The 23,769-nt window shown below is 45.2% G+C and overlaps 1 protein-coding gene and 1 long non-coding RNA gene across 5 annotated transcripts in view; one reads left to right on the forward strand and one right to left on the reverse strand.

Annotated features, from left to right (window-relative positions):
• The first annotated feature begins 3,225 nt into the window (after window positions 1-3,225).
• Window positions 3,226-5,699, forward strand: LOC26534928. Its single transcript, XR_001453910.2, has 3 exons — window positions 3,226-3,397; window positions 3,456-3,689; window positions 5,378-5,699. It is a non-coding gene; the product is annotated as an uncharacterized LOC26534928 (long non-coding RNA).
• The window catches only part of LOC6535481 (rho guanine nucleotide exchange factor 17), a 28,063-nt gene continuing 9,035 nt past the window's right edge, over window positions 4,742-23,769 (reverse strand). Inside the window, exons 1-17 of one of the 4 annotated variants that reach the window (XM_015191686.2) lie at window positions 22,221-22,351; window positions 21,606-21,766; window positions 19,883-21,531; window positions 16,240-18,413; window positions 15,587-16,181; window positions 10,066-10,326; window positions 9,702-9,892; window positions 9,196-9,641; window positions 8,906-9,128; window positions 8,602-8,693; window positions 7,892-8,538; window positions 7,681-7,832; window positions 7,546-7,613; window positions 7,345-7,487; window positions 7,161-7,282; window positions 6,749-7,099; window positions 4,742-6,689 (exon numbers count right to left, since the gene is read on the reverse strand). In XM_015191686.2, coding sequence (XP_015047172.2) covers window positions 6,530-6,689; window positions 6,749-7,099; window positions 7,161-7,282; window positions 7,345-7,487; window positions 7,546-7,613; window positions 7,681-7,832; window positions 7,892-8,538; window positions 8,602-8,693; window positions 8,906-9,128; window positions 9,196-9,641; window positions 9,702-9,892; window positions 10,066-10,326; window positions 15,587-16,181; window positions 16,240-18,413; window positions 19,883-21,531; window positions 21,606-21,766; window positions 22,221-22,336 — 7,551 coding nt within the window. In that variant the 5' untranslated portion in view covers window positions 22,337-22,351 and the 3' untranslated portion in view covers window positions 4,742-6,529. Of the gene's footprint in view, window positions 6,690-6,748; window positions 7,100-7,160; window positions 7,283-7,344; window positions 7,488-7,545; window positions 7,614-7,680; window positions 7,833-7,891; window positions 8,539-8,601; window positions 8,694-8,905; window positions 9,129-9,195; window positions 9,642-9,701; window positions 9,893-10,065; window positions 10,327-10,419; window positions 12,803-15,586; window positions 16,182-16,239; window positions 18,414-19,882; window positions 21,532-21,605; window positions 21,767-22,220; window positions 22,352-23,769 lie in introns of those variants that run through there. The other 3 variants (XM_039375176.2, XM_039375179.1, XM_039375177.1) reach the window with 3 other exon arrangements.

Genomic DNA, 23,769 nt, shown 5'->3' on the forward strand with positions numbered 1-23,769 from the left:
GTAAACAAAGGCATGCGCTCTCCGCCGTCCGCAATTGAATCGAAATAATGGCAATGGCACGGGACTCACAGGTCATGGGACAAGTGGAACCAGCTGAAGTGAAACAAAGGGCCATTCTAGCGCCAAAACTTGCTTTTAAATGCTCGATACTCGGTACGGTCACTAGAAAAGCAAATGCATTTCCTTTTAAAGTTATTACAGTTTTGGTCTTCAAACAAGAAACACAATTTTTCAGCTTAAAATTACTCACCAGACGTATATGTTTTGTAATGTTTAGTTATTTATTTTGTTTTGCAACATTGTAACCAAACTGTTACAAAATGATATATTTTAAATGCATTACTTTATCAAATGCATCTAATTTCAATCGTTACATATTCCTAACAAAAAAGTACTCATACGACATGTATGTCGGATTGCCTTGCCCCACCGAATTCTTAACTATCACTTTTATATAAAGTTGTCGCCAATAAATAATATTTCACCGTTTTTGTATTATAATAATTAGTCAGAATTTTTGGTCCAAGGCATATTTTAAGACATAATAATAAAAAGCGCATAAAAAAGCAAACAAGAAATAGATAAATATCATTACGAATAAGTCCATGATTAAATTGAAATTAAATGAATGAACACAATTTTGATGTAGTTGCTAGCATTATATAAATAAATAAACACATCATAAAGGAATTTTCCTTTAATTCCCATTTTCGTGTTGCCCAGCTTGCGGCGTAGCTAGTAATCCCCAGGTCAGATCCAAAACCACTGCATACCTCCGGGCTGTTCCTCCAACCGAAGCTAGCCCAGAAACGTTCCGGAGTCCGGACCACCTGTAATCTCTGCAGCTGTGCAGCGGGTTGGGCTCCGACCACTGGGCATCACTTAGATTGATTAAATGCTGGGAAAGCTGTGCGGTTCGAGTACGTGACTCGGCTGAAATGGGCGGGCATAATTGGTGTTCATGCAAAGAGGCGATGATCCCGAAAAGGGTAACGAGTCACTGGCACTGGGACCGAAAATGGCAACATAATTTAATTATCAAATGCACGTACATAAGTGAGTTTTGCAATGACAGGAAGGTCGTCACCCGCTTCCGCCCCTCAAAGGAGCGCCTCCCATTTTCCGGCCAACTTCAAGGCTAACTGAAAGTTTGTGCCCCCGCACAAGTTCTTGTCGCAAGGGAAAAACAGGAAACTTTCCATTTCTATGCACCCGCCAGACTTGGCAGTCGTAATCGCAATAGCAATAGCAGTCGCAGTGGCAGTCACATTGGCAATGGCATTGGCAATGCTAAATTGAGTTTAACAATTTGTCTTAGTGGCACTTGCAATGGATTCAGTAATTGCCTGACAAATAGCTTCCCCACGCGTTGTGGTGCATGACCAAAGTGCACATGTATCGGACGGCACTCGCAGGACACGACAATTGGTCGCCTAATGTCCTGGCACCATGTGTACTCCAGCGTCATAAAGTTTTAATTTCGCCAGCATAATTAGTCTGGGGAAATGGCGGAAGGAAGCCCTATCCCAGCGTCTGTCGCATTCCCGGAACTCGACGAGTTCCATTTGCTCACAGGAAGAACTATGTTTATTTTATGAAAGGCGAGTGGTTTTATTATTATATGGGGAAATTAATAAAATAACATTACCTTTAGGGATAAGAAGAATTCTATTTAAATTTAACTAATAAATTATGTTTGGTTGTAATAATTAATACCAAAACACTATGAATAAATGTTTATTATGGAATTGGGCTGTATTTAGGAAAAGTTAGGACTTCCACTTAAGTTTCTAGAAAACCATAAGCTAACCATAAAATGCTGTCTTATATTGAGTTCATTAAATCGGCGAAATGTCATTTTTATAGGCCAAATGTAAAATCAGCTTACGACAGAAGCGAGTGGCATTGGTCATGCCACATTTATGACCAATTTCCCCGGCATTTCTTCTTGTGAAGGCCTGTTAAAGTTGCTTTTAATTGATAGGTGAACGAACCCGCTGGGTCCCTAATGCACGGCGTGGCCGCTTAGAGACGGCAAAGGCCAGAGGCTATTAATAATTTCCAATCAATAAGTGTAATATTATTCGCGTCTACGGGATCAGCGATGGTGGACCGAAACAGGAGCTAAGGAGGCCATTGGTTTGGGTTTGGATTGCCCAGCAGACAGACTTGAGCATATATACTCCGATTACGGTTACCAGGCACACACCAGTCTGCGTATATATTTGTGTACGAGTATATTTTAAATTTGATTCTCTGGCATCCTCGACTTTTGCAACTTTTCTTCCAATTTATTGTTCCCCTCGGAAAGACACCATCCTCGGGCATTCCGGCCTGGACTTCCTCCCACCAGTGGGAGTAGTGGCCTATTGTCCGTTAAGCAGATTTCGAGCTTTCATTGCGTGTATTGTTGTGCTGACAAATTGTGAAAAATCATACAAAGGACCCGGTCGCGCCTCCTTCCAGCTCGGCTTAGCTACGCGGATAAGGGGCGTTGCACTGAAGCATGCAAAACAGGGCGAAATTCTAGAACAACACCCTATCCAATCTCCAATCAGCCATTTGGGTGGCTATGAATTGGTTAATCAAATTTACAGCTGCAGAATATTGGCACTGGTGCAAACTGGCAATTTCGGTTCTGGCCATAAATGTGCGGAAGCTCCGCGAACAAATGACCAGTCCCACGAACGGCAACCGCAAAAGCCACACAAACACTAAATGCGTTGACCACGGAAAAACCAGAGCGCTGAACGCGGAAAACGCTATTGAAAATTATGAGGCAGGCCGAGAGGATGGAAGGCCCGAGGTCCAGAAGAGATTTATGCCAACATTAACCAACATTATCTATTTGGGAATTACAAAACATACTCAATTAACGAGTGGCAGGAAAACGAAAATTTAATGTATACTGCCTAAAAAACTTCAATAAAATAGGACACTTTATAAATTTATAATGCTAATACCACATTGCTTGTAGAGTAAAAGATATAATGGATTTGTAAAAGTTTGTAACCGGTAAAAGAAATCCTTTATTGTACACGACCGCTGGAGTGTTCCGTTTGCGTATCTTCAACTTCCCAGCAACGATTTTTTGGTCTTGGTTTTCACTAGGTTTAATATTTATATATTTATTTATATTCTATTTAATATTCAAATTATTTTAAGATATCGGATTTGCATGCTTAAAAGCGGAAGTAAAGGCTTTAGTTCCGGTTTGCATCATGTAGGTTTCCATTAGTAGGCTCTAGACACTGCATGTAGATACACGTCTTTATATAAACGAAAGTATATATCAGAAAAGAAACTTAAATGGAAACCAATAACAAGGTTAAGCCAAGCCTATAACCGAAGGCTTAAAAAGTTCTTCACAGCTTAAAGGGGTGTACAAGCAGTGAAGGTAATAGTAGTATAAGCTCTTTCGCTGGGATCGTCTCAAATATATAACATGCATTAAGGTGAAGTACCATTTAAGTGGGGCCAACCTGACTCTGGTGGCTGAAATTCCGCCCGACTGGACTGCTGGCAGCCATAAATAATGCCACACGAAGTTTAAAATGCAATAATGAAATTTATTAAGAACTTATGCGGAGTTAAAACACCAAAGATGGGGACGGCATCCTTGTGTAAGCACGGGCGAAAGGAATCACGCAAGTCAAGGAGAGCAGAAGTCCAGATACTCTAGCAAATCGGTAAGTCCTTAAGTTGGCTGAAAGTTGTGCGAAAGCTGGCAACTTTTGCTAGGCGAAAGTTTTGTCCCTCGGCTATCCGAAGAAATGTATGTGGCGGTGCGGAACAGTTGACCATATGGAAGAGTATTATGGCAGCGTAATTTACACAGCATGTTGCCACACACATGTGGCCAAGCGTATCGAGATGGCGGTGGCATCATGGCCAGGGGTGAACATAAAGGCTCCTTCTGACCCACTCTTCCTTAGTCTGAGCGACCTGCTCCGCACCCCGCATCCACATCCACATCCGCATTCGCATCGGCCGCCTACGGATCCCACGAACTCATGGCCAAGCACTTACGTAAATGCCTTACGGCAAAAGTTTTCCCCTTTGTTGTTGTTCTGGCTGTTTTAAAAGTCCCGAATAATTGAGTTTTACGCATAATTTGCTTGATTTTATTTTACTTACGGATCCCCTTGTCTCCTGATCCCCTCCGGAAAAACCGCCTCGTGTGCAGTCCACCACAAAGGTAAACAAAAAAAAAACAATCAATAGTCCCGACTTTTGTTTCGTTTCGCTTCACCTAAATATGTATCCTCTGGCCGGGATTATATGATATCCGAATCGGATTGGAATCGATAGTGCAACATGGGGCAGCGTCCGCGATTTTGACAAACACTAATTAAAATGAATTATTTAATTGGAACAAAAAGGGGCGGCGAAGGCCCAGGGATTTGGGTAAACCAATTAAAATGGCCATTGGCCACATCAGTTGGGATGCATATGCATTCGGTTAGACACAGATAGGTACAGCATAAATCCATTTATAATTAATTTTTACAAATGAATGCGATAATTAAATATGCGCGCATCTGAATCTACACGCTTATCAGCAACAACAAGTTACATACATATATCTCATCTAAATGGCCGGCAAAACATAAATCAATTTAATTACGAATTATAAATAATTCTGGCTGCATATGGATGGACGCATTAGGACCTAGAATCCACAGAGAATTTTATAGATTCGCTACAACATTCAAAGCCCCACATACGGATAACAATGCGATTTTAGTTGGGCCTAAAGATTCCATTTAATATTGTATGATACAAACATAATAATAATACATGCTTACACCTCCATACAAGTATATATATTTAATTTTTAACACATTTACAAATTATTATTGAACCTTACAATGCAGCTTGGCAAAGGGGGGAATTATTGTTTTAGATTCTATTATTACAGCTCGTTTTGGGAGTTCCTCCTGTTTTAGCTCCAGCTCCTGCTCCTGCTACTGTTTCTGCTCCAACTCCAGCTCCTTCCACTTTTGACCCAGTTTGGGATCGTGTGGGAGCGTTACCTCGAGTACAATGTATATAAGTATATATATGTTCAACACCTTGGTATTCGTAGAGGTAGGATAACAATTGTCAGATGTTCACTGAATATGGGAAAATGCATTCAATACATTTCGTAGGATGCGTTTAGCCACTCAAATAACAGATGAAACCGCTCTCGGTGGTTCGGTGTGTTGTGGTTAAGTGTTGCTTTTAAGTGATTTGTTTTTGGGCGGTGGCAAAGGGGTGGTGGATGGTGGAAGAGCTTAACATACACTTGAAATACTGCACTGAACAATTAATAACCAACCAGACTATAACATAGAAATATTAATACTTAAATTATTACAATTTTCTACCTTAGAAAGACGATCGAGCTTGAGACGCGACCTCCAAACTGATGGGCCACTTGAGTTGCTTGATTTTGGGTTTTGGGTGCGCACAACTTACAATTAGTATTCAATTAGAAAAAATATATGTTTATTTTTAAGTACGTAGTGTTTAGGCTTAGGTTGGGGACTTTGGGCCTTGTGAGTGTTTAGTGTCGGTTTAACGTTTTGTACATGCCCAAAAAACTTTAGCAAAAACTTGAATATCACTCGTATTTATGTTAAAATTTGTAATTTTCAAATTCAATTCTCTTGCATGAAATAGGTTTTACAATAAACTTTATAAACGCCATTTAATCAGTTATCGATATAGTTATTAATATATATATGTATATGTATATATTACGCGCGTATGTATACAATAAAAATAGGGAGATGCTTAGACTACGATTTTTACAAGCCTATCGCATGGGCATGCGTTCTCATTGTTGGATACACATGCGAACATAAGTGACATGACTCTTGAGTGGTTTGTAGATTATAAATTCGAATAATGCGCTTGGATTCCGGGCGGGGACCGAATCTCAGATGGATAAACTCGTACACCTTACAACATCATGCATATGTAAGTCGGTAGTATAATTTTATGACCTATGTTTGACCTGTATTCGGGTCAAACAAACTTAGACTTGAACGGGGTTTAGATGTACAATTAGTCTGCCTGCTTAGCAATACAAAAATATCTATCGTACTTTGCCGTGGGATCGAGTTCATTTCCATCCCCTTCGGCGGTGCGATCTGTATGTACATTGAAAGTGCCTTCCAAATCGTGATTTGGCGCAGGAGTCGTATAAGTTATATTTTTGGCACTGTTTTGAGTAGCCAAAGTCGGGATGATGATGGTCTTGAGTCACACAATACATCAAATGCCAAACCATAAGTCAATCAAAATTCATCTGTACATCCGTCCAGTTCGTCCCTCGGTCCGTTAAGTCCGTCAGCTAATCCTACTAATTTCCAGCTTAGCAGCTGCTGTAGATTTCTGGCGATCTCGACTAATGCTCGGCCCATAAAAACCGCCGGTAGCTCCAATCGAACGCTGCCCTCGGACATCCACTGAGGCGATCTCAGTTGTTGTTCTTCCAGCGCGAGAGCAAGAGCCTCCAGCGGTTTTTACGCCTTCTGCTTCAAATTTGCCATATCAATAGATGGTTGGTGCTGTCCTCGCGGCCAGCGATCTCGCTTAGCGAGTTGGCACCGGAGTTGCGGAAGTCCTCATAGCCATCGCCGCCGGAAATGATCAGGGTGTTGTTAGTCTCGGACTTGGATTTGGAGTGCTTGATGGACCTGTAACACGTAGTTTATGTTTATTAAATCGCTACTACCTGCCATGTTCGCAAGCTTACCCCTGTTTGGTGTACTCATCGCTGGTGGAGCTGCCTGCATCGCGGCCGCCACCTGCACCAGGAGCAGCTCCCTCCAAGCCCGTAGTTTCCACGAACGTGAGGAACCGCACGTGTCCAGTGTGACCATGAGGAATGCCGGTGGGCACTATGTTTATGGCACCCTTTTCGTAGCCCTGCGCCGGTATGGTCAGCAAAACACCAGCACTGGTTCCAATCCAAATGAGATCCTTGCAGCATAGCAGCGATGTTACTCGCAAACAGGCGGCCTTGTGCTGCCGGATAATCTCATCGCAATTGGATAGCATCTTGTTTACGGCGGGGGCGAGATTCACTTCGGTGACCAGTTGGTGGCTGCAATTGGGAGGTGTTAGGAATAGGAATCATGGAACCTTTTAAACTAGTTTCTACTTACGTATTGGAATGGAAACACTTAATGTGCGCTGAGTTCTGAATGGATATCCAGACATGATTGTTTGAGACTGTCATATTTGTGATCGGCTTCGAGTCCGACGAAATCTGAATTTGATTAACGACCTGTGGGATATAAGAATCATTTAATCAAGTCTTGAATGAGTGGAAATAATGCACGTCCTTACTGTTAATGTCTCTACGTCCAGCACTTTGATAATGCCCTGAATGGAGCACCATAGTCGGCCGTTAACGTTCAAGAGCTTATTCACCGGACTGGTGACCGTGCCTATAGACAGGCAATGCGATGAGCAAGTATTCCAGGAGGTGGCTAAAAGGTAAGCCAATCGTAAGACTTGTTTATGGGTTCCCAACTAAATAACACTTACCACCATCTCTCAGGTAAACGCAGATATCACCATTGGCTAATGATACAAACACACGATTGTCCAGGTACCTTAAACAAAAACAAATGAATCATTTAAGTAACTCTCAAGATATTGAATTAGTTTAGTTTTGCTTACAAAATGGAATAGACGGCCGAATGATGCTCGATCTTTATGCGGTTTTTCTTAATGCGAATATTGTCAGTGCTATTATAGACGTGGATGCAGCCGTCTTCAGTGCCAATCCACATGGTTGATTGATTGCTCTCGCCCTCCTCGGGATTTGAGTCCTGCGGTACAAATAACGTAAGTCTCAGGAGCATTGGCAAAGTGATTCGCCAAAACTCACCTGATGCCCATGATAAGAGGGCGCTGGACTTGGTACGCGTTCCGCTAGTGTGGCCCCAGATCCCGTGATGCCTGCAACGTTCAAGGAGGCGGCCGCTGCCTCTGTTTCATCGTCGCTGGAGCTGAGATTCAGTTCCAGCTGAGTATCACAGCCGCCAGTGGTTGTCGCATCAGCAGGTTCACCACCAGCTACCGGCGTTGGTGTCGGCGTCAGCTTCTTCTTTTCGGGTGTCGCCGTGGCCGATGTGGAGGCACTTTGGAAGCTGGGTGAGATGCTCTTGCGGTAATCCCTTAGCTGCTGCGTATAGCTCTGTGGGGTGTTGCGCTTATCCTTCTCCTCCTGGCCGCCGGATCCTGCCGGCTGCTCGCCACTGCTATTGCGACTGGATACCGTCGAACTGTACGCCGGCACGGAAGCCACACACAGGATGCGGGCATTGCACACGCCATTGCAGCTGGTGACATTCGGCTCTGGATGCAGCGACATGATGCACACCTGGCCCACATAGCCATCGCTGTTGCACACCCATACATCCCGATTGTCACTCAGCGTGGCTGCCGCACAGGTGAACTGGAGGCCAGCTCGGGTTTTGCGAATCGGTATGGATGTAAGGAACTCGGGAATTGGATGCCGCTCCAGGGTGGCAGCTGCAGGGAATTATGGGAGCTATTACTTATTCAATAGGAATGAGGTGAAGTGAAAGTACTTACCCAGCTTCTGCTTGGCGTCGTTGAAGCTCTCCTCCCACTGAGTACGCTTCTCCGTCTTGCTAAAGACCACTGTCAGCTTCTGGTTACCATTTCTGAAAAATAAGATTGGGTAAGAAGAATAACACTTTGGACTTTTAAGAATAATAATCTATTGATTAATCTTTTTGAATTTAGTTTAAAAGAACAGTAGTTGGAAATAAATATGAAGGGGTAGCATCAACAGATTGCAAAAATCAACTAACAGGTGAATAAATAAGATTTTGGTCTTAATCATTAACTTAACAGCTTTTCCAAATCCACTTACGGAGAACTGACGGTCAGCTCGAGCATATTCAGCTGGGTGTCGTTTGTCTGGCGTTCAGAGAGCTGTCGCTGGACTTCGCGGTGAAGCTCGCGGATTACATCCTCCAGATACTGATGCGGGTACTTAAGGGTGACTGTTACATCGGTGATTTGCTGCAGCTTATTGCAGTCTTCGGCCAAAGTCTCGATTTCGCTAACGATGCGCTTGATGTTCTCGTCCTTGGCTGCAAAACAGAAACAATAGTTGGTTCTATATCCCAATTTGTAAGGTATTTAATTAGCTACACTCACATTTAACAATCTCCAGGCAGTCCAGCGAGATCTTGGTGAGGAACTTGTACTTATTGGTGTCCAAAGTAGTGGCCACAGTGCCCGGGCAGATGCTGCTGTTCGGCTTACGGATGGTACCGCTTCGTTTCTTGATGCTCGTCAGGACGAGCAAATCGTTGAACAGGAAGAAGCCACGATCCTTGCGCGCCCCTTGTCCCGATGGCATGGAGACCAGGTCGAAGAGCAGAAACTGCCTTTCGGGGGCTATAAGATCAGTGATGCCCTCGATGACACCTTCCAGTTCCCGGAGCGTGGCCTCCCTTTGTCCATTCTCCATGATCTCACGCTCCTTGCAGTTGATGTGCACCAGTATATCATGGACCAGCTTCAGCACATCCTGCAGATGCTTCGTGTCTGGATGATCGTGATCCGTGTGCTTAATCAATCGCTGGAAGAGCAGCTCATAGCTGGAAAAAGAAATTCTTAAATGTTGAGTCTTCTTCAAGTTAATATTGCAAATAACTCACTTGGGAAACTTTTGCACGGGTTTTATGAGCAGATTGTCTAGGGTTAGCTTGCCCTTGTGCTCTCGAGCTGTCGTCTCAAGAAACTTGGAGAACGAGGGTCGCTGGTGCTTCATGGAGCGTATGGCATTTTTTGCTCTATTGCAGTTATTCACAAAGGATGTATAGACCTCTAGGACTTCTAGCTTCGAGAACTGTGAGTAAGAACACCAATATTAGAGCAGGTTAAAATTGGATAAACAGAGCTTAATCTAATAAAATATTATTTAAAATCTAATAAGTTTCCTTAGCAAAGGGGTATTTTCAAATTATCAGTGTGATTCTTCAGTTAATAGATAAATTAAAAGTAATCAGTAAAGCCTTTTACCGTGTCCATGAATGCATCACCAACTTTCTGCTGGACGTCCCAGTCATCCAAGCGGTTCTTCAGGTCACCGAGAAACTTCTCGTGAATCTCAAGGATGTCGGGTACCATAAAAAAGATCTCATCCACAGTGCGAGTGTCTATCATGCCGGCGTGCTCGGGCGCCTTGAGCACTTTCAGATACTTGACAACGACGGTTTGCAGGGACTCCACGTAGGATTGCTCATTCCGATAGATCTCCTGGACCACATAGGTGCGTGTGTCCTAAAGAAAATAGATAGTGAAAATTAAGTTAATTAAGATTATAGATGGGCACTTGATTAAAAGGTAGATGGGGTTTATTGCGACCAGACTTACGCCTTCATAACCGCCCAGATTCCATTTACTACTCATCTCAAACTGCGCTCGTCGCTCGGAGTCGTCCTCCGAGTCGGAGCAGGTGATCGAAGTCATTTTCTTCAGCCTGTCGCACTTGTCGTTCTGATAGCCACTCCCGGCCCCGCCCCCTGAACCGGCAGCCGCCCCAAATCCTGCCTTGCTCAGGCGCGCCACCGTGGTGGTGGCCATCGAGACCGCCTGCGAGACACCAGAGTTGATGTTACTGCTGCTGCCGCACGCACTGATGTTGCTGCTGCTGTGCGAGTGGGTGTTGCTGCTGCTGTTGCTGATGTTGCTGCTGCTACCACTCGGCAGCTGTTGCATGTGGGCGGTGGCTTGGGGAAGAAGGGCGGCGGCAACGGTTTGGGAGGGCGCCGTCAGGGTGGCCTGCAGATCCAATAGGCTGAGTCGCAGATTCTCGCGATTGTGCGACATGCTCGGAATGTGTATTAAAGTGTCACTTCTTCGCTTTCTTTCTGTTCACTCTGTTACTAGCTTAGGCCACTTTTTGTTTCACTGCCGCAACGACACTGATATCTTAAAGCACCGCTGAAGCATTCTGTGTGTTGGATTTGTTGTTTATTGGTGTAAAGACAAAAGCGCACGTCTGGCCTGGCTAAAACGCCCAAATAGACTGAAAGTGCAACAAGCGACTGGCAAGAAGCAAATTGCAGCTGGCCGAGGATGTTGCACATCCACAAAAACAAACACCAACATTCATTCTCTCGCGTGGAGAACAACCTGCGTAGTCGGAAAGTGGGAGAACCACTTGCCCACGTTCCACATGCCCTACACTTCCACTCAGAACAGCGAAATACACTACAGATATTTGTTGGCACATATAAACAAAATGCCGGAAATTATTGTTAAACATTTCGAATGTATAGAATAGGAGACGACACACAAACAGCTACAGATAGATTTATGTAACGAGTTCTCATACAAAATATTACAAACGTGCCGAACTTTTAGTAATGATATAATGTTAAAAAAGCTAGTTGACAATAATTTAAGTGATTGTTCGTATGGCATTTGTGAAGCTTTTAGCTCTTTTCCCAGTGTAAGTAACTATAAAGAGTCACAAGTCACTCACTTACAGGGACAGCCTTGAGCACCCCGCCATGACCCCGCTGCTGTTCCTGCCCTTACCAGCCAGCCCACCGCCGACCGCCTGCAGTTGGCGCGTGTGGCTGTGTGTGATTTGATAATGACACTGACCATGTTGTTGTTTGCCTTTGCCGACTGAAGGCCAATACGGCGCAAAGGAAAAACAAAGGAAACGCGTGGGTTAGGTTGCAGGAAAAACACACAGACATTAATGTATGGGTGCGACATATAAAAACCAGTTGCGGTCTGTCTGTTTTTTTGTTTTTGCTTTGAATCACGAACTAACTGCTGTTCAGCTGTTTTGCTAGTGCGTTTTAATTGCCTGATTACGGCAACAACAAAAGCCAAGCAAGCAACATGTTATCACACACATACACACGCATACGCGCTTACAACTTTAAGTGTGTATGTTTGTGGGGGAGCTCCCCGGGAGGTGAGCGTGTTGCAGATAGTTATGTAGCCGTATTTTGCAGCATACATTTGTGCGCAGTATAGATGGCCGTTGCAGTTACCGTTACACGCGAGTGGGTATATGTGAAGGTTAGAGCAGTGCAGGCTGCAAAAGCCACACAATTCCATTTTACATTTCACATTTCACAATCACACACACACACTACGCACACATACACTCATGGAGGGCTGACAGGTAATTGATTTGCTCTCTCCACTCCGCTCCTCTCCTCTCCACTACCCTGCTGCCCTCTCGCTCCCACTCACTTCATTCACGATGGCTGAGTTGAGAGTTTATATTTGCACTCAATGTATATTATTGGCGTAACGCGGCGCAACAAGAGGTTGGCCTTGTGCACTCAGGTACACATATACATACACATGTACAGCGAGAGGAGAAGAAAAATTGAATTTGGAATAAAATAAAAAGTGATTTTCATCTCCGACTTTTCATCTTTCGAGACATTTTCCCACGCACGTCACCATGCATTCCTTTTTCCACCTATGCAAAACACACACGCAGACAAACAAAAAACTCCAGCGATGAATTATTTTTCTATATTCGGTTTCGTTGTTGTTTGGTAATTTACGATACGAATTAATTTTTTTTTCACGTTTTCCGATTTGTTTGTTGCTTTTTACACGCCGTTAGCGGATTCCTCGCTCCACAAAAAATAAATAACAAACCAACGAGCGAACGAAACATGAACAATTCCGCCACACAATGGTCGTAGAAAAGCAAATAAGAATTGAAACACAGCGCACAGTGGTCTCCTTTCAGCCTTTCGCTGCTGCTACTCTGTCGCTGCTGCTGCTGCTGCGCGGGAGAGCAGCCACAGTGGCACATCCCAAATCCAAAGGCCAACAACAGGAGTGCGCGATTCCGCCACTCGACTCAACTAACACATTCCATTGTGCCATATACACACTTAATTTCCATTTTTCATATTCCAAGCGCACTGAAAAATGAAGCCAACCCCACCAACCGCACCACCCCCACTCTAAATGGCACCCACCACCCACCGAAAACGGAGAGAGCAAAGGAGAGTGGGAGAGAGAGAGTGCGGAACGCTGGAGAGATTCACGTTTAAAACAAAACTGATACACACACAGCAGCACGAGTATTTGGCAATCAGGAAAAACGCGCATAGTAAATTTAAGAATTTCGGTTTATCTGCTCTATGGCCAAACATCAATTATCAATGTGGACCGAAAGCAGATCGTAAACACACTCAAAACATTGTGTAGAGCGCTAGTCTCAGCTGTTAAGGCCCCATTGGAATGCCATGCGTCGCGCTCAGAGAGCGACTAATATGAGAAAGAGAGTGCGCTTACCCTCCATTTTTGCATGCGACAAGTGTCCAAAAAGATAATATGAAAGGGTTTATTTTTATGCCGGGATTTTCTATACTACTACTGCTTTGCTTAAAAAAATATAATAGAGCAGTAGAGACTGATGCACTGTAGCAAAATCTATTCGTTTTTCGATTTACACTGAAACTTAAAAGATCCTGAATCGGTTATCTAGCTGTATTTTTACGATATATGTAAAGTATACTTAAAATATAACATTATGGTACAATAGAAAATATTATAAATTTGTTTGTTATGGGTAGAAATTCCAGTTAAATGCGAATTGGACTAACACATTTAAATGATTTTATCATCAAAATAGTGGGTCAGAAATGCATACTCCAGACGAAACTAGAATCCTAAGAGGCACAACATTTCCAATTTAAAATGATCTCACTTTGTACGCCCAACCCAATCTGCAGTACGCATCAGTCATCAGCCTACTACAACTAGCTGCCAATGTAAAAATAGTATCCTGCAACCACTGTGCCTGGAACGGATCGGAATGGAACGAATAGACTGAACAGAATGAAGTGAAACAAGACGAAACGGAACGGAACGGGACTAACACACTAACACACATTTCCAATGCGCACCGTTTTCTTTATTTTCTGTTTGGAGCATGCGCTTCGAAGTTCACATGGCGCCGCTGCCGCAGCTCTTCCTCTGCCTTAGCCACTGCCTCTGCCCACACCCACAACATGCACTTTTATTAAGCAAGCATAACAAAAAAGCGTGAGAAAGTCAAAACATGTGAGGGTGTGGGTGCGAGTGTGTGCGGCAAGGCAGCTGGAATTAAACGGGGGATCCCAAGAGGTAGAGGGTGTAAAGCTAACGATCGCCTCAGCGGAACTGGAAAGTTTTTGAACTGTCAGTCATAGAGGGAAGAAAATGTCTACTTTCTAGAAGGACCCACCATTTTTAAACCCCGCTCAGAATTAATGGATTGTAGCATACTGCCCAAGGCAGTTTTCCGAGCTCAGCTCAAATCAAATGAAATCTTTTATACTACATTTAAAACAAGAGAAAACGCTGTAGTCGAGTTCCCCGACTACCTGATACCCGTTACTCAGTGAAAGTGCGAAGGAGAGTCTTCAACACTGACAGTTTTTGAAATTTACAAAAAATATGAAAAAGTATCAAAACAATTTTCAAAAGCGTAGGCGTTAGAGTGGGCGTGGCAAATAAATTTATTGACAAATCGATAGAAATGTACAAGACCAATACAAAAATGAAAAAATATCAAATTATTTTTCAAAAGTGTTGGCGTTGCGGTTTGTGGGCGTGGCAACATGAATCGACAAACTTGCGCTTTTCTATGTCTCTGGAGTCTGTATGCTTAATCTCAACTGTCTAGCTTTTGTAGTTCCTGAGATCTCGACGTCCATACGGACGGACAGACAGACGGACATGGCCAGATCGACCCGGCTATTGATCCTGATCAAGAATATATATATAATACTTTATATAGTCGGAAACGCTTCCTTCTGCCTGTTACATACTTTCCAACGAATCTAGTATACCATTTTACTCTACGAGTTCCCCGACTATCTGATACCCGTTACTCAGTTAGTGGAAGTGCGGGAAAGAGTTTTCAACGCTGACATTTTTTTGCGGTTTGTGGGCGTTAGAGTGGGCGTGGCAAAAAGTTTTTTTGCAAATCGATAGAAATTTACAAAATTAATACAAAAATAAAAAAATCAAAACATTTTTCAAAAGTGTGGGCGTGGCAGCTTTGGGCGGTTTGTGGGCGTTAGAGTGGGCGTGGCAAAAAGTTTTTTGGCAAATTGTTAGAAATTTACAAGACTAATACAAAAATGAAAAAATATTAAAACATTTTTCAAAAGTGTGGGCGTGGCAGTTTTGGGCGGTTTGTGGGCGTTAGAGTGGGCGTGGCAGCATGATTCGAGAAACTTGCGCTGCGTCTATGTCCCTGGTAATCTTAACTTTCTAGCTTTTGTAGTTCCTGAGATCACTACGTTCATACGGACAGACAGACGGACAGACAAACGGACATGGCTAAATCGACTCGGCTATTGACCCTGATCAAGAATATATATACTTTATATGGTCGGCAACGCTTCCTTATGCCTGTTACATACTTTACGAATCTAGTATACCCTTTTACTCTACGAGTAACGGGTATAAAAATCAACTCCGAAAAAGGGTTTCAATTGGATTTAGAACGCTTATACAGTCTACTATACCTCAACTGAAATCAATAAAATGAACTCACCGCTATCGTCTTCTTCCGCTGTTCGGAGATCATGTTCTCGCTGGAACCCTTAAGTAGCTCGGCCAACAAAGCGGGCGTTGGCTTCAAACCTGTCTTTCCGCCTCCTCCTGAAACGGAACCCGATCCCGAGGTTCCTCCAGCCAGTTGGGGATTTTTGGCAGACTTGTCTCCAGATCCAGCATCCAAACTGCGCTTGGCGGCGTGATGATGACCATGGCTATGCCCATGACCATGCCCATGGTGATGGTGGTGCTGGCTGGGACGCTCCGTGCTCATCGACTGGGTGCGTTTGCTGTGGTTAGATTTGGGAGCCGGAGCTTCGGAGGCGGCCCGCTTCATGTGGTGCACCTGGTCATCCAGTTCCGTCTGGCTCAGATTCTTGGCAGACACAGAGATTTGGGCAGTGGCCGCTGATATGCCCTCAGTAGCGTGCTCCAGCTGTGAGGGCGTGGAAGCCGCACGAGCATGAGATGGCACTGGCAAAAAGGCACTTGTCTTTCTCACACGCATTGAATTGGAATACTGCGGCAGGTTTCGGGAAGGACCGACCGATCCACCAGCTGCCCCACCAGGAGCTGATCCACGCAGGTGCAAGCTGGAAAATTAAGAGAAAGTTATAACAATTCTCAATGGACCGTATGGTTCAATCTTACCTGTCCGTCTCTCGGAGCTCCTCAAGAATCTCCTCGAAGTGCATCCGGTTGGGCTTTTTCATCTCCGCCTCCAGCATCTGGCCGTAAGGACCTCTGAGCGGTCGCTTCGAAAACCTCTTGTAGTCGTAGTCGCCGCTACTGGGCGTGGGACTCGAGGTGAATCGCTCCCTCTCCCGCTCCCGTATGGCCCGATCGCATTCGTTGTCCGAGGTGGAATCGGTGCGCAGATAGCTCAGGCTCCGACTTGAGGCGTCGTCCTTTTCCTCGCTGCTGTGGCAGCTAAAGTTGCTTAGCAGCTGCGCCTTGTCGCGCACCAATCCTCCACTGCCCCACGAGGGCGAACCCTTCTCCAGTTCGGGGGTATTCAATTCGAAGGAATATGAGCTCTGCGGACTGCTTATGTACATTTGCGAGGCGCCAGGGGTGCTAGCTTCCGGAGACTCGGGTTTAATTGCATTCAGATTGGCCACACGGATGTCCAGCGCTAGACCACGTTGCGGTGGCTCCGTGGGAGCTTGCCAGTCCGCGTTGTCTATGTACATGCCCTTCCGTTTGGTTGACTTATCCAGATGCCTTCGTTGCCGCTCATCTGTACTGTGTCGCGGCGTGGCTATGCCCTCCAAGGAGCTCCTCAGATCGACATTGGCCAGGTCCAAATCATCTTGGCTGTACTCCTTAATGTGACGATCCATTGATATATTCCTGGCCGTGGTGGCCACCTCTACTTGCGGTTCGTCCTCGATCTTAGCCAGGTTATCGCCTTCTTCCGAGGAGCGACTCACGGATATTGTGGGCACCAGGTCACTTCTTACGGCTGTGGTCAAAGTGGACGGCGTCTGGGAGATTTTGCAAGCTGCATGCGGAATAGGTGGCTGTATGGTCTCCGGGACAATGCCAAATTCCTCGGACGCCACCTCCATCCACTCCTGAGCGGGCGTCTCCAGCCATTCTTGGGCGGCACACTCATAGACCGGTACTGGGATTTCGCAGGTGGTAGCTGTTTGCAGGAAGTTATCCGGAGGGGCCTCCAGTGGCAGCGGCTCCTCCATCAGGGTGGCCAAATTCGGAGCACTGCCGCTCACCGACGAGGCGGGTGGTGTAATCTCCACTACCGGCTGTATAGGCGTCGGCGCCTCCTCCTTGATCAGGCAATCGCTCTCCGACTGAATAGTATCCGTAAGCGATTCCATCGTGGCATGTGCGGCTATCACACTGCTGGCAGTGGCCGCCGGGAACAGGATACCCGAGCTGTCACTCGCTGCCAATTCGTTGCTAAAGATATCCTCCTCCTGGATGGCGTCGTGATCCAGCGACTTTTCCTGTCCGTAGTTCAGATTGATGCTGAGTTCGGTCTTTTTCAGTGGTATTCGCACCCAACCGGGATCCGGAACAGAAACTTCCTCCTCCTTGGAGTGCGTCGGACTGGGACTGGGCGCCTCGATGGCCTTGTCCCGTTTCAAGCGATCTCTTAGAGCCGATAGCGTGGACTTGCAGTCGATCTGCGAGAATGAAACGGATCGAAATGGGGCTGCCTTGTGCGCGCTGCGTGAATCCGGCCGTGATGCTAGCGCCGTGCTCTCGAAACTGGCACTGCTGCTGCCAGTGGCCGACGCATCTACGCATCTGCTGGCCGCAGGTCTTTGATTCTGCTGCGCAGGTGGGGGCGGGGACTTGGACTTCTCGCGGTTGCTCAACATGAAGGCCTCCAGGTTGGAGAGACTTGTGTTTGGCCGAAGGGAGGCAAATATACGGGCAGCGGTGCTGAGACCACCACCACCTCCTCCACTGTGACGTGTGCGTTCTTCGCTGGGCAATCGGAGGTGAACGCTGCCCGCTTCCGACTCCGAAGTTTGGCTGGCGCCCGTATCCTGGCGCTCCAGGTGCGATGTGCGCGGCTTGCGGGGTGGTGGCACTGGTGGCGGCGGAGGCGGTGGCGGAGTGGGCGTGGACGAGGCTCGAGAACTGCTGCCACCGCCGCCTCCTCCCCGCAAAAGTTCCGTTAGCTCGCGAAGACGCTCCGAACGGTCCGACGTCTTGCGCTGCTTCTCCGGACCGGAAGTGGATGGCGAGGAGGAGGACGTGGTCGCGGAGGCGGCTGCCGCTGGTGATGATTTACGCCCGAAACCGAGGCGCTGAAAGCGGTCCAGGGTATTACGTCGTTTCTCCATTGTGTTCTAAAAGTGCGAGAACGGGAGAGATAACTCGAGTTAAATAAACGTTTATTATTCATCGACGGATTGCTCGGCCTGCCCAGCCATTATCCATTCCTCCGTTCCTACCCAGCCTTATGTCTTTTTATGGACTAGCTGTGGGCGTACTTGTGACCCCACCCCCAACCCACTACTCCCCGCTCACAAAATAAAAACAAACAAATCGCTGGCAATTCCGTTCGATACACTGGAGCGGCAGCAAACATTGAGTCAACGTCAACGGCGTATGTGTAATATCGGCAGAGGGGAAATGATGAGAAGATTTCGCTTTCCTGCAGGATCGTATGGGATATACGGGATGGTAGTTGGAATGAGCATAAGTATTATGTATTTGAATCTCCGGAACCCAGCCAGCATAATTATATTAGGCGCCTCCTCATTCCCAGCGTCATTATATTCGCTACACAATGACACACATACCAGCCAATCCACGAGAACACAATGTAAAGCAAGCCAACACGGTGCCCTATATACATATATTAAGCCGATTCGTGTATACATACGCACACAGTGATATTTTTAGTATAAACAACAGATCTCAGCCGCATATATAAAAGTACGTATTCCACATACGTATTTAAATCCAAATACATATATGTAGGTACATATATGTATGTAGGTGGAATATAGAGAAAACACAAGAGATCTTTGGGACTATGACTGGGAGTGAATGAGCAGACAGGCCAACTTACAATACACTGCTAGCAAATCGGACTTGTTTTGCTGATCAGAAGTTTCAGAGCCTAAAGTGATAGATATTTCATACTTGAAAACCGTCATAACAATATAATTTATGTATATTCTCTAAGAAATCCTAATAGTTCCATATATTTATTTATATTTCTTCGATTCGAGGTATCCAAGTTCTAGCAAACTATTTCTTCCAGTAGATGCATTAAAAAAATTGTACAAACAACACAAAAGAAGAGCAATACCACCAATGAGATTCATTGTGAGCAGAAGCAACACAAATCACAGGCGAAGATCCCACATTCTCCCGATCTCTCCGATTGAGCAGCAGAACGTGCCGTTCAGGTGGTGTATATATATGACTTATTCTCTGGCCCAACTACAATCTCCGAGAGATCTATTCTGGCCCATTGAAGGGGTAACAAAAGTACGAGTAACTATATGATATATGGGAACAATAAAATCGATCAAAACAAAAGGTTTATGGCTGAAAATTGCGCTCCCTGACAGTTTGGTGATGAATGGTCGTCATCGAGTTTCGGAAAATGCAAATATACATTAATCTATATCTATATCTTTTTAAGGTTGGTATTCTCTTACTCATTTCTTCAAGTTGGGCGCATTAACTCATCATATGGCTTTCGAAAATGCCTTTGGTTTATCACATTGATTTTGCCCCATTTCTTGTAAGTTGAAACACATTCTTTGATACTGAGCACATATCCGATTTAATTTAAACTTACCCCGTTCTCCTTGTTAACCTCGTATGGAGCATCCACATGGAAGTTGCAGTGGCAGGGCAGAATAATATTGTTAACGTGGCTTGGATGGTGATTGTTGATTTGGTTTGCAGCAGTCGCTTGGTTCAGTGCATTGCACCCACGACTGTGCTGCAGTGGTAGAGAAAACGCACTATTCCGAACACTAATTTTCTGGTTTATAACATTGGCAGTCACACGCGACAAATCGGTGTACGGATCGTAAGGAACTTTGGGCTCTGCGTAAAATTGTACTGGCAACCGCGATTCACTCAGTGACTTGTGCAATACGTTGCTCTTTGCCACCACCACATCCGGTTCCGGTTGGGAGTCAAAGGTCAGGCGACCGTGTCGATCATAGCAGAGGGATCGCGGCCCCTTCAGCGGCCCCTTCAGCGGCCCCCAAGTGCACTCCCCACTCGATCCAAAGCGGCAATTGTAGTTGATGTTGTTGCTAAAGTTGCCCTCAAAGGCATGTGGCTGGTAATCCTTAGGGATGCAACAGTTGTTCGCCGGATAGATTCGGGGCGGATAGTAAAAGGGGTTGGCAGGTGGCTGAGGGTGATGATGATGTTGTCGCTGGCAAACCACACGGCGGGTCTTCAGGGCTGGTTCGTCGGATGCAGAGGACTCCACATAGACACGCGGCTTTGGAGGAACTGGCGGCGGATGGCGATAGCTTCGATAGCTAACGGTGGCACACGAATTGTAGTGTTGCAGATGCTGTTGTTGATGTTGCTGCTGGTGCTGCTGTTGTAGCTGATGCTGCTGCTGCTGTGACAGTTTTTTGTCAATTGTATAACAACAAATTGCTGGTGACTCGTCGCTGATTTCAGATGACAGGGACAACACTGGCGATGACGCGTCTCTCACTGGTGTTGCTGCTGCTACTGCTGATGCTGTTGCCGCCTCTGTTGATTTTTCCGTTTTCGTTGTTGATGTATTTGGCTGCCGCTTTTCTATTTCTATAACCGGCGGCCGCACAACGTCATCGTCGTCGTCAGCGGCATCCTCATAATGAGCATCGACTAATACGCGCCTCGTGGAATCGACTTCCTCCCCATCGAAGACAAAGCCAAACGACGACAAATCGGACACTGAATCGTAGTCCCCAAACGGCAGCTGCTGTTGCTGATGCTGCTGGTGCTGCTGGTGGTGGTGATGTTGCTGCTGTTGCTGTTGCTGCTGCTGCGGCTGCCGTGGCTGTTGCTTCTGGCGGTCCATAGAGCTGCCAACTTGTTGCTGCCTCTCGCCACAGCAATTCTCGCAGAGAATCCGTGAGCTTTTCGCAGCGATGACAGGAGATAGCTTTTGCTGCGTGTTGGCAAAGTATTTGGCAATGGGATCGTACTTCTCGACATCGTTGTTGTTATTGTTATTATTATTGTTGTTGTTATTGTTATTAATATTGTTATTGTTGTGGGCGAGATGCTGGTAGGTGAGCGGCGGATTGGCCCTAGCCTCCTGGCCCCGGGCGATCATTGATCGTTCGCCTGTCTGCCGGCGTAGCTGCTCCTCATTCCATGAGAGCTTCTTGTAGCCCTGGCCGCGCACCACCCGGTGGCTCAATTGCGGTGTGGTTGGCAGGGAGCTGGACAGCTTGAGTGGTGCAAGGTGGGGCTCCTGCTGATCGCCTGTGGAAAGGTGGTGAATGTGAGTCAAGTTCGTGTTTTAGGAGATAGATGTGCTGCTGTGCTGCTAATCTCACCAATGGTAGCCTCCCCTTCCAGCTGAATGGCTTCGCTGTCGACGGTCCGCGTCGAGTGGCGCATGCAACAGCAGGATATAAGGCGACTGCTCTTGCTTCTTCTCCTCGCCGACTGGTCAACTTTTATGGGTTGTGGTGTTCTGGAGCTTGTTCTCAAATCACTGCAAAAATAAGGCTATTTTTAGAATCGTAAATATTTAAGAAGTCGTAACGGCAAAGTGACAAACATTTAGCTGCAATGGTTATTTTTAGCCTTGGCTCATTTGTGTATCTCGTGATAAGCTGAAAATAAACTGGACAAGCACACAATAGTCTATGTTTGGTTTAACACTTTTTAAGATAACTATAAGGTAAACAACTCAGATGTCAGAATGGTTCAAGGCGAATTATTAAAACGAATAATTAATAAAATCAATCCAGGCATGCAAGGAATAAACAACTTTTTTTTGCCAACAAATTTCTTGCCAATACAGGCAAGTTGCACAAGCAACTAAAACGCCCCAAGTGGTTAATTTGGTTACAGGATATTGCAAATGTTCGCCCAAAAGCATGCCACATGCTGAACTCCCAATTTTCAATCAAATCAGCATGCTGATATATCTCTGCGATCTTCACCTCCGCCAAGTGTTTCCATTCTCATTGCTCAGATAATAGGTCTTCATCGGAAGATCATCAAATGTTCCTCGGGAGGGTAAGTCGTATGCAATATATCCCTGACGTGCCTCCGGCATTTCGTGTGATCCATAAGATATAGAAGGCGATGACAGTCCAAATTCGGTCGAGTGTACTGGCAGTAAAGTTCAGTGCCTCAGATATAGCGCACACAGCCGATCTATTTTTATCTGGTGCAGCGCCTACTTTATCCCAATGCGATCGAGGCTACAGTAAGATTTGATATTATAATATGTATTTCAATGTGTGTGCCTTGCGATAAAAACATTTCAAAAAACTTTATTTTCAATAGTTTAAATATTAAATATGCAGGAAATTGTGATATTGAAACAGGTTAACCTTGTACAAAAGCTTTTGAGTCAATTAAACTATTTTTAATTTCCATGTTTTATGTGTGCTTCTGTTTCGATCACATAATTAAAGAAGTTGCAGCGGATCACAAGTCATTTCTGAAAATATTTTGTAATTACCAACGGCATTTATGATCTCTAATGAAAGCCCCAAAACCGACCGGCAGATAATCACCGCCTTGGCCTCAGCCGCAGATTTGCCACCTTTCGATTTCCACCAACGAAACCCAAGTGTTACGCATGCGAATTTTTAGCACAGAGCTGCTAGTCAAGCCGTGACCATGACATGCCCCTCCTTGTGGCCACACTATCGGTGGCACAGCCACTATTCGCTGGCTGTCATTAAATATGTTTGGTCGGTTTGCCCGTTTTTGTTGCATCCACTGGCGTGTCCATTGTCTTTCGGGGATTGGTTACCCAAGTTGGCCAAGCTCTTGTTTCAGTGGAAGACTTTTTCTCTGGCTAGCTGCTGTTAGCCTCCTTTTTTGTTTTCTTTGCCAAACAAGTGGCTTTCCTATAATCTTAATTGATGTTGAACAAACGGCAGAGCATGTTGCACAAGCCGGAGACGTCTCCACTTTTTGTTCGGGCTGCAAAAATCGCCTGCAAGAGTTTACCATCAGCTACACATTGTTTAAGGAGAGATTTGCATGAGCTACTCAGCTATCTTTAATATTATAAGCAAATCGTTTAAAGCTAATTGACAAAAGAGGATAAAAAAAATTGTAAATGGGGACTGAGACCGTAAACAAAAGGATATTATCAATATATACACAAACAATGAGTAGTAAAAATCATTAAAAATTACAGAAATGACTAGAGAGTTTTGTAATGGGTATAGGAGACAAAACTAGATGAAATCCCGCCAAAAGCTAACACTTTCCGCGTTGTAAATACCACGCTGGTTGGGAGTCACACATTTGAACCAAAATATCATTCCGCCAGAAAGCCAAAAATATCTTTTCCACCAGAAGAACGCCGAAGATACTTTGAGTGAAAGATGCTCGTGGCGAAACAATTGCAGTGTCGTGTATGTACATACAGTCAGGAACTAAAGTAAAAGTCTGGGAATGAATTATTAGTTCCACTAAAAACCAGTATAATAAAATGAGGTAATGACTCTTTTATAGATCGTACCACTT

The sequence above is a fragment of the Drosophila yakuba genome, chromosome 3R (assembly GCF_016746365.2).
Source record: "Drosophila yakuba strain Tai18E2 chromosome 3R, Prin_Dyak_Tai18E2_2.1, whole genome shotgun sequence".
NCBI classification, from domain to species: domain Eukaryota; kingdom Metazoa; phylum Arthropoda; class Insecta; order Diptera; family Drosophilidae; genus Drosophila; species Drosophila yakuba.